Source organism: Xylocopa sonorina, chromosome 5 (assembly GCF_050948175.1).
Source record: "Xylocopa sonorina isolate GNS202 chromosome 5, iyXylSono1_principal, whole genome shotgun sequence".
Classification (NCBI taxonomy): domain Eukaryota; kingdom Metazoa; phylum Arthropoda; class Insecta; order Hymenoptera; family Apidae; genus Xylocopa; species Xylocopa sonorina.
In genome coordinates, this window is record NC_135197.1 from 8,314,056 (window position 1) to 8,328,041 (window position 13,986).

Consider the following 13,986-nt stretch of genomic DNA (forward strand, 5'->3'; position numbering starts at 1 on the left):
CCAAATATACATATATATATATATATATATATATATATATATATATATATATATATATATATATATATGTGCCATGTGCTATGCCATGAGTAATAATGTAAATAAATTCACAAATTTCAGTGAATAACAAATACTGTAATGCTTGTTTACAGTGTAACTGTACACTTGCATCGTGAACAAAAACATAGATAATTATCAATGATTTAAAATTACAGATAAATGTGTAAAAAATTACATCTTTACAATGAAAGAAAACAGCACTACTCTGGCTATTTAAAAATGTGTTACATTCTGTTAAGGCAAAAAATAATGTAAATATATAAAAATCAATAATACACCTTTTTAAAAGTTCTTTACAAAACTTGATATTACCTTAAGATGTACTTGATAATTGGAAAAGTATTGCTGAGATAGATTTTTAATTCATTGATACTGAATTAGTGTCATACAAATATTTTTTCATTAAAAACTGTTTATTATTCTATGCTTTATATATGTATATAAAATTGTACAAAATACCAATGTATATATACATGTCACATGATACATAGCAAAATTAATGACAATGAAAATGGTAATATATTTAAATTCTATTGTTTACATATTTGTTACTGCTTATTAGATGCAGCTTTTGACACATTATGAATTTATAAAAATTGTATTACCACGCACATATAAACATACATTCTGTGAAATAATTAAATTTAGAAATATGAAAAAAATTGCAATGCAGACAAAATTTGCAATGTAAAATTTTAAATTTATTGTGTGCCATATTAAATGCACAAGAAATACATATTATTTTGAACCAAATAAATTTAGGATATATTTATATATCCTACATACGTATACTTGAATTAATCTTATAGAATGTAACTTTGATTTTCTTGTAAATGTAAATATTACATAAATAAGTATATGAAGTATATAAGTCTGTGTTCTACGATTATCATGTAAAAGTTTGTATAATGAATGCCAAAATGGACATTGCAAAGTTTATTGTATATTAAACTAGTTACTATTTTACATAGATCGGTGGTCTGTACATACATCAACCTATATACATATGCATATATTTATACATACATATATGTGATTTATTTGTTATTTATTACATGGAAATGAAAGAGAAAAACAAACATATGTACAATATTATTATAAGTATGTTGAAAGTTTTTGGTACAGGAATAGAACGTGGTATCTAAATAAAAAAGTAAATAAAATTACTGTTACAAAGAAGAGAAATTTGTTTCATAAGTGTAATATTTAAAAAAGATATTTTTATGTAAACATATATCTTATTTTAATTCTACTGTTTCTTTTTCACAGAATAGGATTTGCTGGAATTATCTCAGAATAAAAAACTATTATAGTGTAATTGAAAATATTTTATGAAAGAAATATTTTATATACTATTTTTAGATGAATCATTTATACATAGATTGTATTTTTTAATTGCGATTAATATAATTAAAAAATTATGCATTGTAACTTTATATTAAGCCGCTTTTCATTGGAGTTTGCGCTTTAGGGTTACGACAACCTGTCGTCAGATGTTGGGTTTGCGTCAATGGTAGGGAAGCTATTTTAATTTCGAATTTTGGATGACCCTGATGTTCACTACTAAGTACATCATATATATTAGTATTTTGTCTCGACAATTGTGTAAGAAGCTCAAAAATTTTCAGAGAAACGATAAATAATGTCGAAGGTGAGGGACTACATTTTTCTGTCGCACACGATTTAAGTAATGTGTATATGATTACCATGTGTTACTAACCATACATTCATTACATTACAATATTTGATAAGCCTGTGCTTAAAATACGTTTTTATTTAATATTAATATTTAATAGAAGTTAATTCATAATATTTGTTATACGTTAATAATTTTGTTGATCTTTAAATGTGCAAAATTTTCACAATTATTTTAGATGAGTGATCCACCAAAATATTATGGAAAAAGAAGAAGCATTGTTCGCAGGATCGGTTCAATGTTACCCCTGAAGCCACCGCCAAAAATATATGTCAGTGTTACACCTTTACACTCGATGACAAGTTCTATGATTAACGAAGAAACTAGTGGTGACTATGGAAACACAAATGGATATGGACCTGCAAGGTTTTTGTATATACATATATTTATTGTAGCTGATTTCCATTGATCAAATAATATATATATTATCTTGACAATATGCCTTAATAATAGGTTGTCTAATGTTAGACCAGATTTATTAGAGCCTATTAGCTTTGGATCTGAAGTCCGATTGCTTGCTTTAGAACAAGAACTTCAGGAGCTTAGGGAACAAGTTTCGGCAATAGTTAAAAGTAATAAACAATCCAGATGTATGTATACACGAGATCTGTTTATTTTATTGTTTATGTCTTAAAACTGTTTTAACTTAAGATTTGTTTAGATACATCTACTGCTTCTTTAGCAAATGGTATAGATACTGAAGATACAATATATTGTCCACCTCCACCACCACCACCACTTCCACCACCAACTCCTCATATCGCAAGACGAGCAAGTTTGCAGGATCATAAAGTCGAAGACCGCAAGAGAGGCCCATTTGCTTCTCAAACATCCATGACAGATGTATTGAAAGACATTGACAATGTTAAATTGAAACCAATTGCTAAGTAAACTACTTTTCTCCTATTTTGTTAAAATCAAATGGGTTACGTTGATAAACAATGAGAGTATATCTTTAGCATATTTTATTAGCGCTGTCTTCCTATGTCAGCATCTTTTACAAAGGTCAAGAGCATTAAATAATATTAGTCCTTCAAAGTTAAGTTTGAATAACTGAATGATACAAAATTTTTTGAAAAATGGAGACTAAACTCTCATGATTTTCTTTGTAACCTATCTAGATCTATGTTGTGTTATATCATAAATTAATTTTTTACTGCAAATATTTTCTTAGGTCACCTGGAACGCGACCTCTTCGTATAAGACGAGATAACAGTCCATGTAACGATTTACAGGAAATACTTAGAAGACGTTATATTGCAATGAATTCAGCCGATAGTAGAAATTCGTCGGCTAATTTGACGCTGGATGGTTCTTTTTCAAGTGAAGCGTGAAAATAGACCGAATGTTTTTCAATGTGCATTGTGTGCAATGAAGAAAGGTCATGTAATATTTTGGATGATATTAATGACAAGATGATACATTTGATTGATTAATTTTGTTACGCAATTGAGATAGAGCAAGATTACAGAGTTACAGAGTTATGGAAGCAGAACAGGGCAAATATTTCTCTTCAATTTGCGATAATTAGCTTTACATCACAAATTAATTCTTAAAAAGTAATAACACTTTTTCTCAAAGAGATTTACACAAATTAACCAAAGATGATATATTGTATTTTAGTATTGCTAAAAATATTGGGTTGTAAACTGTATAGAAAAGAGATAAGATATTTTTATATTTTCATGGGGGTAACGAATTAGTTAGTTTTATTTTTTAATGGGATCATAGAGATTACACAACAATTTTAATGAAGTTGTAAAGGAAAAGTTCATTAAACGTATGTGTCATGTATGATATATATTAAAAATGTATATTTTTCCATTAATTGAAGCAGTTACATATAATAAAATCGAGTGCAAGGAAGCAATTCGAGTTTGAACTTAGGATTGGAAGTAGAGTTTGTTGTATTTCTATTTTTAAGAATTTGTGGTTGGTTACTTGCCATTCTATTTCTATGCCTTTACGTTTGTATAATTAGAAACGTTATTTTAAAGTTTTTTTATTTTATGTTATATAGAACGTACAAGAATAACATTACTATTAATAACGTTTGATATTTTTTAAAAAACTTTTGTATTAGAATAATACACAGATATGTGTAAGTGTGTTTTGAATAATAAATTAAAACAATTATTACACAATTTTAGTTAGTGGAATTATATAGTAGAAACTGTTGAATGTCTGTACAAATATTTTTAAATCGGGTTCTTAGGAGTTTATACAATTTTATATTTGAAATTGAATCTCACAAGGAAATCTCATGGAAATCTCATTAGGAAATTAATTCATTATAAAGTTTTCAGCCAGGAATAGAAATACAGTTTACAACTCAATATTATTCGGTGATCTGACTTTTATTTTGTAAAGAAAAACTTCGTTTAGGCTTTACTTTAGTAGAACGAAGAAGTAGATTTTAATTTTATTTTAAGACGCGGTTCCGTAGGCGCCGAGCAATAAGTCATGTAATTGGACACTAGCTTTCTTCAAAATTACTTATGCAGTTTCCTAGATGATGATGATGTTGTGTGATATTAAAATTATTTGATGATTTCATATCTTAGGTCGTGCCATAGAAGCCAGTGCAGATATTCTCAATAGATAAAGACATTAGTACAAGCTTGTTGATATCTTAATGGATAGGACAATTGATAATGTAATTTGTTCTATGAAACGAGTTTTCATAATTGATAGGCCGAGGGGAACATCGCGAGAGTCTAATTTTGATAGATTTTACCAGTGACGTCTTCTTTCGACTGTTAGGATCTATTACATATTATTATCCTGAAAAATACTAAATAATGCTATGATCTAGGTCAAATCTATTTGCAGGTAAAGATTTCGTCTGGAATTCTTCATAGTTAAAATTCTTGAATACTTTGTAGTATGTCCTGTGTTTTACATTTACTTTCTCTTAGCCATTGTTCTCCTTTCAATCTCCTTTGTTCATTTTTATCCTACCCATATATTATTTCTGTTCTATATTTTTTGTGGAATACTTTGCTGGACTCGTCGTTTTTCCCTTCGACCATACAAGTGTGAATGAACGAACAATCAATCGTATGTACACGCATAATGAGAATGCATAAAGAAGAAGATTAGGAAGATTGGTCCTTTCATAACGTGCTCTTTAAATATCACTATGTGATAAAGTTTATTGGAGTTATGGATGCACTTATTAAGAATTTAAAAACTTCTGATTGATTCGAATTGAAAATATTCTTAATTTCTTCGAATTCTTTATAGAAGTGAAATGTATAAACCTTTTTCACGTTTCCTTTTTACTGTGTTCGGACACAAATGTATGTAAAGAATGTAGTTTTCAGTTAAAAAAAAGGACACTAGTAGATTTTGGAGACTGAGTGTACTTTAATGATATTACAAATGTACGGAGGGTCTGTTTTATACATGAAGCTTTTATTGATAACTAAAAAATAAACATTATTGTTAAACAACAGACAGCGTATTTAATACTAATTTAATCTAATTTTATAGTTATTGCACATAAGTAAAAACGTTGAAACTTAAGTGAAAAATAAGTTTAATGAACCAGATAATAGTTTTTATTGTATATTTCCCGCTTTAAAAGTAAGAGGGAGAAAGATATATAAGAAAGCTGTATGAAAGAGTGAGACAGATAATACCACCCTGCTGTAGAACCCCTGGCGCCATCTCTGTAAAAAGTGCTCAAACTGGTCGCTCAGCGTTATCGACAGCGAAGTGAACTACTGAAGACTACTAGCGCCATCTCTGCGGGAAGTGTTGACACTAATTACCGACTAGCGCTTCAGCGTTTCTCCGAGAGATGGCGCTAGTAGCCTTCAGTAGTTCACTTCGCTGTCGATAACGCTGTGCGACCAGTTTGAGCACTCTTCACAGAGATGGCGCCAGGGGTTCTAGAGCAGGGTTGGTATCATCTGTCGCACTCTTTCTCATGGCCTTTTTATATATCTTTCTCTCTCTTACCTTTAAAGCGGGAAATACACAAGAAATTGGAATAAAGCCACTGAAATATACAAGAAAGTACAATGAAACTAGTAAAATATACAATAAATTACAATAAAACTATTGAAATATATAATGTGGACAGAAAAATGTCATTCTAGGACAGTGCTGATAAAATTCGAAACGTGTAATCCTGGTGATACCCCTGTGACGTTAAGGAACCTGGGAGCGTCATCGTGATACGCTGGTCTTTTTTGAAGTGTTATGTGATTTGCTGTGTTGCCTGGGTAGAAACGATTTTTCATTAACAGAAGAGAACTTTCTAGACGTATTTATCGTTCAGCAATTAAAATTTAATAGGGACGTGTTTCTATTTAGCACGCCATAGATTATTTTAGTCAGTTAACACATACAATGTCCTTAGAGATTTCTAGTGCCCCGATGCAATTTCTCGCGGTCTGTCGAGTTTCTCACAATATTGCTTAATAATAATTGACGGTTTTGTTAATTTTATTGTATAGATAATTGCATCGATAGCTCCAAACTTTCAATAGTATCGCATACAAGAGCATAAAGGATCGAGGGAAGTGGTCTTTTAATGAGAGTCTGACAAACGATGGGTGTGAGGGAATTTCTCTATATAAAGCTACCCCTAAGGGTTCAGAGGACAGTAGCAGCATCGAACTCTTCGTGGTACTTCCGGTTCCCAGCAGTTCTTACAGCCAATACTCAAAGTAACGTGTGAACCATTAAAATACTTATTCTTTATTTTATTCTAAATTAATAATTGGATTCTATAGCTCAGTTAAAACGATTATTTTCTTCTTTATTAATTTCATCGTATTAATAATTAAAATATGGTATAAAAACATTTTATTCACCGGTAACACTGCTTGCCACTAAATGTTTTCTTTTTAATTAACTGTCTTTGAGTAATCTTGTAAACATCTCGATCTTTTTGCTTCGCAGTATAGTTCGACTGTAAATTATACGAAATGATCGTCTTACTTCGAATTAATTTTTCCTGGCTGTACTAAAATAGGGGAGGGCAATTAAAGTAATTAGGGAAAAGACAGGTAAATTCATAGAAATTCTCTGGTTCGAAGTAAGTAAGGTAGCCAATTGCTCCAAATTTCCACGGGAAAGGATCGGTAAGTACATTGCCATTATTGGTAAAGAATCGAACAATGCAAAATACGATAGGCGGGCGACACACAGAGAAATGGTTCGTCTCTATGCGACAAAGATTCTGGTCACGTCTCTTATCCACGGGACACTTAGTAGCACTTACTCTTATCTTAATGACTGGGGACGCGCGTAGCGTTAATGGTTCCTTTAAAATTAGCACTTGGAAACGTACGAGGGTACTCTAAAATTTTTCGAAAAAACCTCACGTGACGTCGCGTGTACGCTGTGTGTCAATGCGCGTTCAGATAAATTACCAGCTCCTTTTTTTTTCTCTCCTCTTCGAGTCGCGATTCTGGAGCGTTCGTGAGGAGAAGTAACTCGGAATAAGAAGGGCCATCGAGCGCGATTGTTAAGTAAATGCGTTCGAACAGTCGTGAAACATTCGCGAGTCGTTTTCCTTTTTTTATCGAAAAATCTGTGAGTTAATTTGCGAAATGGATAGCAGTGAAATTCTCGAACACACATTCTACTGTTTGTAAATGTGTCCAATTTTGAACAAATTGAAGTAACGAATTAAGTATTGCAGACTCAGAAGGGAGACTTTCCGTATTAATTAGAATCCTTAGAAAAGTTATCCAGAGAAATTAATTACCGGAACGTGCGTTACTTAATTTCATCGAATTTAAAACGACACGAACGATTACGATACAGTTAAAATTTGTAGCTGACAGTTAACTTTCTTCTCACCAAAGGTGTTACGAGTGTTACAAGTTACGTTGCACCCGTTCCATCGTTAAAGTGCGAAATTACGCGAAAGTAAAACACGCGGATAAAACATCGAACAGGTCGACGAGGATCCGATCGCCTATGGGGTCTCAGATTCTCTGATACGAATCGGATCGTTGATTCGACGAGTCAACCGTGACAGTCACTTGAACAGTCCATTGTTTTACGTTCACACTTCTTACGCATCGCGGAGTTAAAACTATAATTTTGGTTTTGTCGATTAGAAAAATGAAGGCACGAATTCGAATCGGCCCCCTGACTAGAGTCTGCGTTTTCATCTCAATTTATGGCGTAACGGTACTTGGAACACACGACGACAATTTCCATCGTTCGAATTATACAATTTCACGATTATTTCTGTATAACTTTGACAATGGACATGGAATTATGAATTTATTATAATTGTATATATTGTAAAGTTTTTAGTTTGATTACCAATTGTTTCATCGTGTAATTCTAATACGAGTCTATTTCATCATTTTTGTAGATGATCAACACGTACACCCTGGTCTTCTTCATCCTGTCGCTAACTATGACGACAGTTATGTGCCAGACGTTTCAGTACAGCCATGGATGGACAAATGGAAAGAGATCCACGTCGGCCATGCTTGAGGAACTCGTGAATTCTCCCAGCAAGAATTCGGGTCAATTAGACGGTGTCCTTGTCAATTGTGAACTGCAGAAGCTGAGATTATTGCTTCAAGGAAACATTAACAACCAAGTAAGTAAATTTCTCAACAAAAAAATTCAGTAATTTCGTCAACTGTAATTTAGTATCGAGATTGCACAATTTTTTTATTAGTTTCTGTTATCGATAATAACTTTTAATTTTTGCAGCTGCTCCAATTACCTTGCGAACTGTTTGTTTCTTCGAAGAGAGGCATTCCTGAAGCTCTGGGCAACGATCATTTTCATCGACAATCTACACCTTCCAATAACAACTATTAGTAGCAGCAACGCTAAACTTTAGAATCTTCGATTAGGTGTCATCTAGAAAACTGAGTGGCATCGAATAAAGAGCAAGTTCAACGAAAATTCTCTAGTACGTAATTTACTTTCGTCATAGATTTCTAATTTTTTTAATTTCGATATACTAGTCCCCTTTGAAGCTCTTAAATGGAGAACATTGTCCATATAATGTATCATTAATTTTTCCTATTACGCATTTATTTCTTTACTTTAATTTTAAACAGGTAATTTACGAGCGTCATTGCACCAAAGTCGACAACCAGTACGATATTTAATTAACAAATTGGTACCTGCAGAAATGGTAGCGCTTGCGAGTCCATGCCAACGAACTCTCCGTTAACACGTTTCCTTTCATCCCGCCTATTCTTCTTTACTTTCGGTACAACTTGTCGTCGACTGATTTTCATCCGTATCTATTTTCGCCTGGCTTAATTACAGCCAGTTCCTGTCGCCGATCCGGGATCAATTATTCAATCGTGTGTATAGTTCGCCTCCGCTCAGGGATACGTCCGATTCAACGGGATAATCGTTCATCAATCATGGTTAACGGGCGAATTGTTTTTATCGAGCTCCAGCAGCATATCTGGATTTGTATTAATTATCGAGTTCTCCTCGCGGCCGTCCAGTTTTCATCGGGGCCATCGGAACGGTTAATTAAGTTTTCGCTGTCCTAATTGGACAAACGGTCAATAGGATAGATCGCGGCTGCCCTGTGCAGCACGCCTGTAGGGGATTTTGTCTGTCAACGGAAGATGGAGTGAAACTCTGGCGAATAGAGACACCTGCTGAGTCCGTGGATTATCCCTACGGACAACTTATCTCGAACTGCAATTCGCTGCCTGAATTCGAGACCTTCTATTTCTTCTATACACTCGATAAGCATCATTATCGGGGGTCGAGGGAATCACGGGCTCTGGTGTTTCACGAGCGATGATACGAGAGCCAATACGAAGAGTTTGCGTATCCTTATACAAGGAATTATTATAACAGACGCTCGAATACAATCAATTCTATTATTAAAAAAAAAAAAAAAACAAAAGAAAATTAAACTCCTCCGAAGGCAATTGTAACTGTGAAATAAATAATTTCGTGTCGTCGTTCGAGAAGAACGCGAGCCAGCGATATAATTAATAAAACGCAAGGTTAATCATAAATGCAAGAATGGTGACAGTTCATGTGCGAGCGTGCACATTACAGACGTGAGAGCACTCACGGTTATTAGTTGATAGCGTCAGGACGCGTATAACTATCATGCACGGGCAATGCACTTAAAACTTGGCTGTTAATCAGAAACCAATTACGAGAGGCGGGACGAAATGAGTTTAATCGCATTAAATATTAAAGCATCGTCACCGTGCCATGGGACTGGATGTACCAGCCAGCCATAGGTGACCCTCTTCCGCCAGCCAGTCATGGAGGAACCGCACACCGCCACGTGCCCATGCGAAACGCTCTTCTGTCTTAATACCCTCGGGAATAGCTGAGGAACCCTACGCCAATGTCCTTTAAAGGGTGGCGCTTGGCATGCCTGCAATACGCATGCACGGCCACTGCATTTACCGATAGTATTCCTCCGTGCAAGTGCACTCGTGCATAAATAAATGTGCTCGCACGCGTGCACGTGAACTTTTCTTTTTACTGCAATTTAACAAGTACGTTTCAATCAGATTTTTAATTTACAGTTTCGAGAGGTTTTTTATTATAATTTATTATGTCCAATTGTCACACGTGGAACTGTAATAACTTAGCTTTCAGAGTTAATCGTGTAGGGGAAGGAAATGGAAGTTAGCCGCGCTGAAACGTTGCAGCGCAAAGGGGGTTGAAATCGTCGAACGCTGGGCAAACGCAAAAGAGTCCTCTGATAGCAGTTGCGTTCAGATTTTCGTCCCGCCGCGTGTGCATATTGCATGTCGGATTATATCTGGGATGGCAGCACGGAAATCCGGGATAATATTTCACCGGGGCATCGTGTCTCGTTGCCGTTTCTAAATTGTCGCGCTTAGCGCGTGCTGCGAAAACGAATACGTATCAGCGATGGCTACGAAAGCGGCGGCCAAGTTGCAACAGCACGCGCGTATAAATACATAAAATCGGGCAATCATCCTAAATGGGCCCCGCCAGGATACTCGAGGAACGTCGCCTTTTCCGAGCTGTCGTCTGTCGGTTGTCGTTTGCCAAGCGACAAGGCAGCCTCTGCGGAACACGGACACGAAAAAGCGCGAAGCAACGGGGAAAACCGTTTGATGAGCACAATTCCGTCCCGATGTCATGCCCGTTCAGTTGCCTTTATTACTTTTCCCACTGGATGCTTTTTCTCGATCCTTTATAGTTAAGACGCACGGAAGCAGCTTCTTTGAGAGGATCAATTCTTTTATTTTTAGAGAATTTCGCGGCATCTTCGCGTCGTTAGTGGACGCCATCTGTTTCTTCATAAAGAAAGGAGACAGAACTTGTAATAAAGTGATGTAGAAGTTATAAACGAAAGAAATCGTTCGAATTGTTTGTCACTTTTATGGAATCATTTTAGTAAGAATTTTCTTTTTGCACTTTTATTTTGTTCATAACCCAGATTCTTCCATTTCACTCTTTTACGACTTTGGTTCTTGCATTGTTTCTCTACAATCGCTTCATATTTTACAGCTTTGCTGAAGATTTTCTCTTTCTTGGCAAAATCGATAAAATCCCACGAAAGGTACAAGGCGCTATTAAGGGATGGCAGGGAAATAAGAGTCTAAGCGGGCCCATTGTCCACGGGAGTGGGAATGAAAAAGGAACGCGAACGGTGCTCGTCCTCGTTTCGTTCTGGCTACGTTGTCGACCGCAAACGATCGGAAATAAAGACACAGTCGGAGAAATAGTTACGAAGAGCTGATTATTTTTTACGGACAGGAAACTAGCACCGTTTAGGCGTGCTATTTCAGGAAATGCATGGGATACCTAACAGCCACGGAAATTAATCGAACCTGGCATCGAACTGCCACCCAGTCAGTCGCTTTTGTAAGGAAAAATGATCGTCCTTTTGCTGTGCGCATCAAATATAAAAAACAATGAACGACGAACGAATGAAAAAGAAATGAATCGGGGGGGCAGAGCTCAGTACATACGTGGAACGTGGTGTATTTTGAAGAATGTCGGAACTGTCGAGTTGATTCGAATTTATTTTTCATAAAAATAATCAATTTCCATACGCTCCTCTCGTCGTTTTTATCCAGGGATCAGGTATTCCCCTGGATGACCGAAAAAAAGGCATCTACGGACTCGCCTCTACCGCGGGCTCGACTAAAGCGCAATCACAATAAATTTACGCCCGTTGCGTAAATATCCGGAACAGCGCACTCCTCATGATTTTATAAACGCGTTCCGTCCTGGTTGCGTGCATGCGCGTGCCCGTTATGATCTATGCACGATGTCTGCCCACGAGAAAGAGGATAGAGGGAAAAAAAGATGAATTTCCATGATACGTGATAAAAATTTCAGCCCCGCTAGAGAATTTCGAGACGTGCCGATACGCGCGACAGTCTGTTAGCCGGTTAACTCCTTCAATTAGTCTGGATTAGTGCTCCTATCCAGTATTACCGTTCGCGTTACCTATTGAAATAATTTATTTTATAAGTACGCTGAAATAACGTGTTAGAACCAATATCCCATTTATTCGAACATACTGGCGATACCGTGGTTAATGCGATCAATATCCTTGGCTCTGGTTAAATTTATGCGAATAAAATTTGTATATGGAAAAACGTGTGCAAATGTAAGATTATGAAAATGAGCGTGACTGTTCGAATTGTTTATTGTAAATACCATTGAGATCGTATTTTACACGTGGACAACTTTCGTGTTCGCTCCCTCCTATAAACGCACATAGGCGGAGCCCAGGGGGTGGTTTCCCGGCGTGCGTGGAAATACAGTGGGGGAAATAATTGCTGAGCATCGTATCGTCTCGCCAGACTGAAGCTAATATTGGATTAGTTTTTAATTCGAGCCGCCCCTCCAATTTTGTCTGTAAAATACACACGAAGTACCACGTGCGCACGATCATACGTACGCATGTGTGTGCATGTTTGCTGCCATTTCGCGTACAAGAGACGCTTCTATATATTTCTAGTTTGACTACGAGGGCAAAACTGAATTTTTCGTGTCCTACTACCTTCTAATACATTTTGGGATGAGTTTTATCTAGTTAATGTTAATGGTATCTTTCCAATTTAAAAAGTTACCGTACAGGTGAACGTACTATATTATGCAAAACGTTAGCAATTTCGCGTTTGTCAAACACAACAATAATATGCATGCGAAATATCTTCACGAATATAGTAGAACAGAAAGAGCAGTTCGCGTGCCAAGTGCACACGATCATAGATTAATTCCAAGGGTGTGTACCCAGTTGGAGCAAGGGAAACAATGAGAGGTAAACGCTACGATAATTTGCATAATTCGGTGTCGGTGGACAATAATTCACTAATGGCACGCAATTATGCGACCATTGGATGTTAAACCATTATTAGTCGATACTTTCTTTAAATACGACGACTAAACTCCACTGTACGATAAATGAAAGAATGATAAGAGCATTAATGAAAATTCAAAATGGCATTTGCAAAGATTGTTCGTAATAAACAGAGGTGGTATACAGTTCTGAAGTAATTTCTAGAATGGCGTAGCTTTTGATCGCCGAAAGAGACTTTGTGGAACCGAGTAATTGGACGCCGGCCACTATGTTGGAAACTAGAAAAACCGCAGAAATATCTTCTTGGACAAGATTACAGGGCGCTTGACGCACAATCATGAGAGTTTCGGGCGACAGAGTCAACGTTGACCGGAAACGATTCACTTTCGATTTCCTCTGTCAAGACTAACGATGACCAACGCAGACACGATAATATTCAGAATAAACTGTTTCTAGATTCACATACCATCACGTTATTAACTTCTCTTGAACGTTTGCATCTACAGTGATGCGTGAATCTCTTCTCCAAAAATGAATGAAAGTAAATGTAACTAATACAAAGAGAATTTTTTAACTCTTTAACTTAAACGTAAGCATTCTGCCTGATAAAAAAATATTAGGTACCACTGTGCACTTCGTATAAGAAGATATCACAGTAGAAACAGTCAGAGTAATCGCTGGCTGCTCTCATTGACAATTGAAGTAGATTAAAAAGATGAAGAAAGGATAACAAATAGTGAAACGTACCAGGCCCTATTTTTCCATGTTACAAATAATTTTCTGACGATCCAAAGAGGGCCGGGCTAACGACTCGCTGGCTTCTTTTTGGCGGGTATTTGTCTCCAAATAATTGGGCGGAACGGCGCGCCGCGTCTTCTCTGCAATTATAGGCAGTAAACGTAGCCACATCCGGCACAAGCAGCTCTCCTAGCTGAAGTGGGATAATTCGCTGCGG

The 13,986-nt window shown here is 36.0% G+C and overlaps 2 protein-coding genes across 2 annotated transcripts; both read left to right on the plus strand.

Annotated features, from left to right (window-relative positions):
- Positions 1-1,540: 1,540 nt before the first annotated feature.
- Positions 1,541-4,230, plus strand: LOC143423763 (mitochondrial fission regulator 1). Its single transcript, XM_076895316.1, has 5 exons — positions 1,541-1,711; positions 1,935-2,122; positions 2,210-2,346; positions 2,418-2,643; positions 2,931-4,230. Exons 1-5 carry the CDS (start codon positions 1,703-1,705, stop codon positions 3,088-3,090), a joined length of 720 nt encoding a protein of 239 aa, XP_076751431.1. The 5' UTR covers positions 1,541-1,702; the 3' UTR covers positions 3,091-4,230.
- Positions 4,231-8,102: 3,872 nt separating this feature from the next.
- Positions 8,103-8,579, plus strand: Crz (corazonin). Its single transcript, XM_076895315.1, has 2 exons — positions 8,103-8,336; positions 8,453-8,579. The coding sequence occupies exons 1-2, from the start codon at positions 8,103-8,105 to the stop codon at positions 8,561-8,563; spliced, it is 345 nt and encodes a 114-aa protein (XP_076751430.1). The 3' UTR covers positions 8,564-8,579.
- Positions 8,580-13,986: the final 5,407 nt, after the last annotated feature.

Excerpts from the sequence above, each read along its gene's own strand:
- LOC143423763 (XM_076895316.1), top strand. Across the intron at positions 2,123-2,209 it reads AATGGATATGGACCTGCAAG|GTTGTCTAATGTTAGACCAG; the intron begins GTTTTTGTATAT and ends CCTTAATAATAG. Across the intron at positions 2,644-2,930 it reads AAATTGAAACCAATTGCTAA|GTCACCTGGAACGCGACCTC; the intron begins GTAAACTACTTT and ends ATATTTTCTTAG.
- Crz (XM_076895315.1), top strand. The coding sequence starts at position 8,103 with ATGATCAACACGTACACCCTGGTCTTCTTCATCCTGTCGCTAACTATG. Across the intron at positions 8,337-8,452 it reads AAGGAAACATTAACAACCAA|CTGCTCCAATTACCTTGCGA; the intron begins GTAAGTAAATTT and ends TAATTTTTGCAG.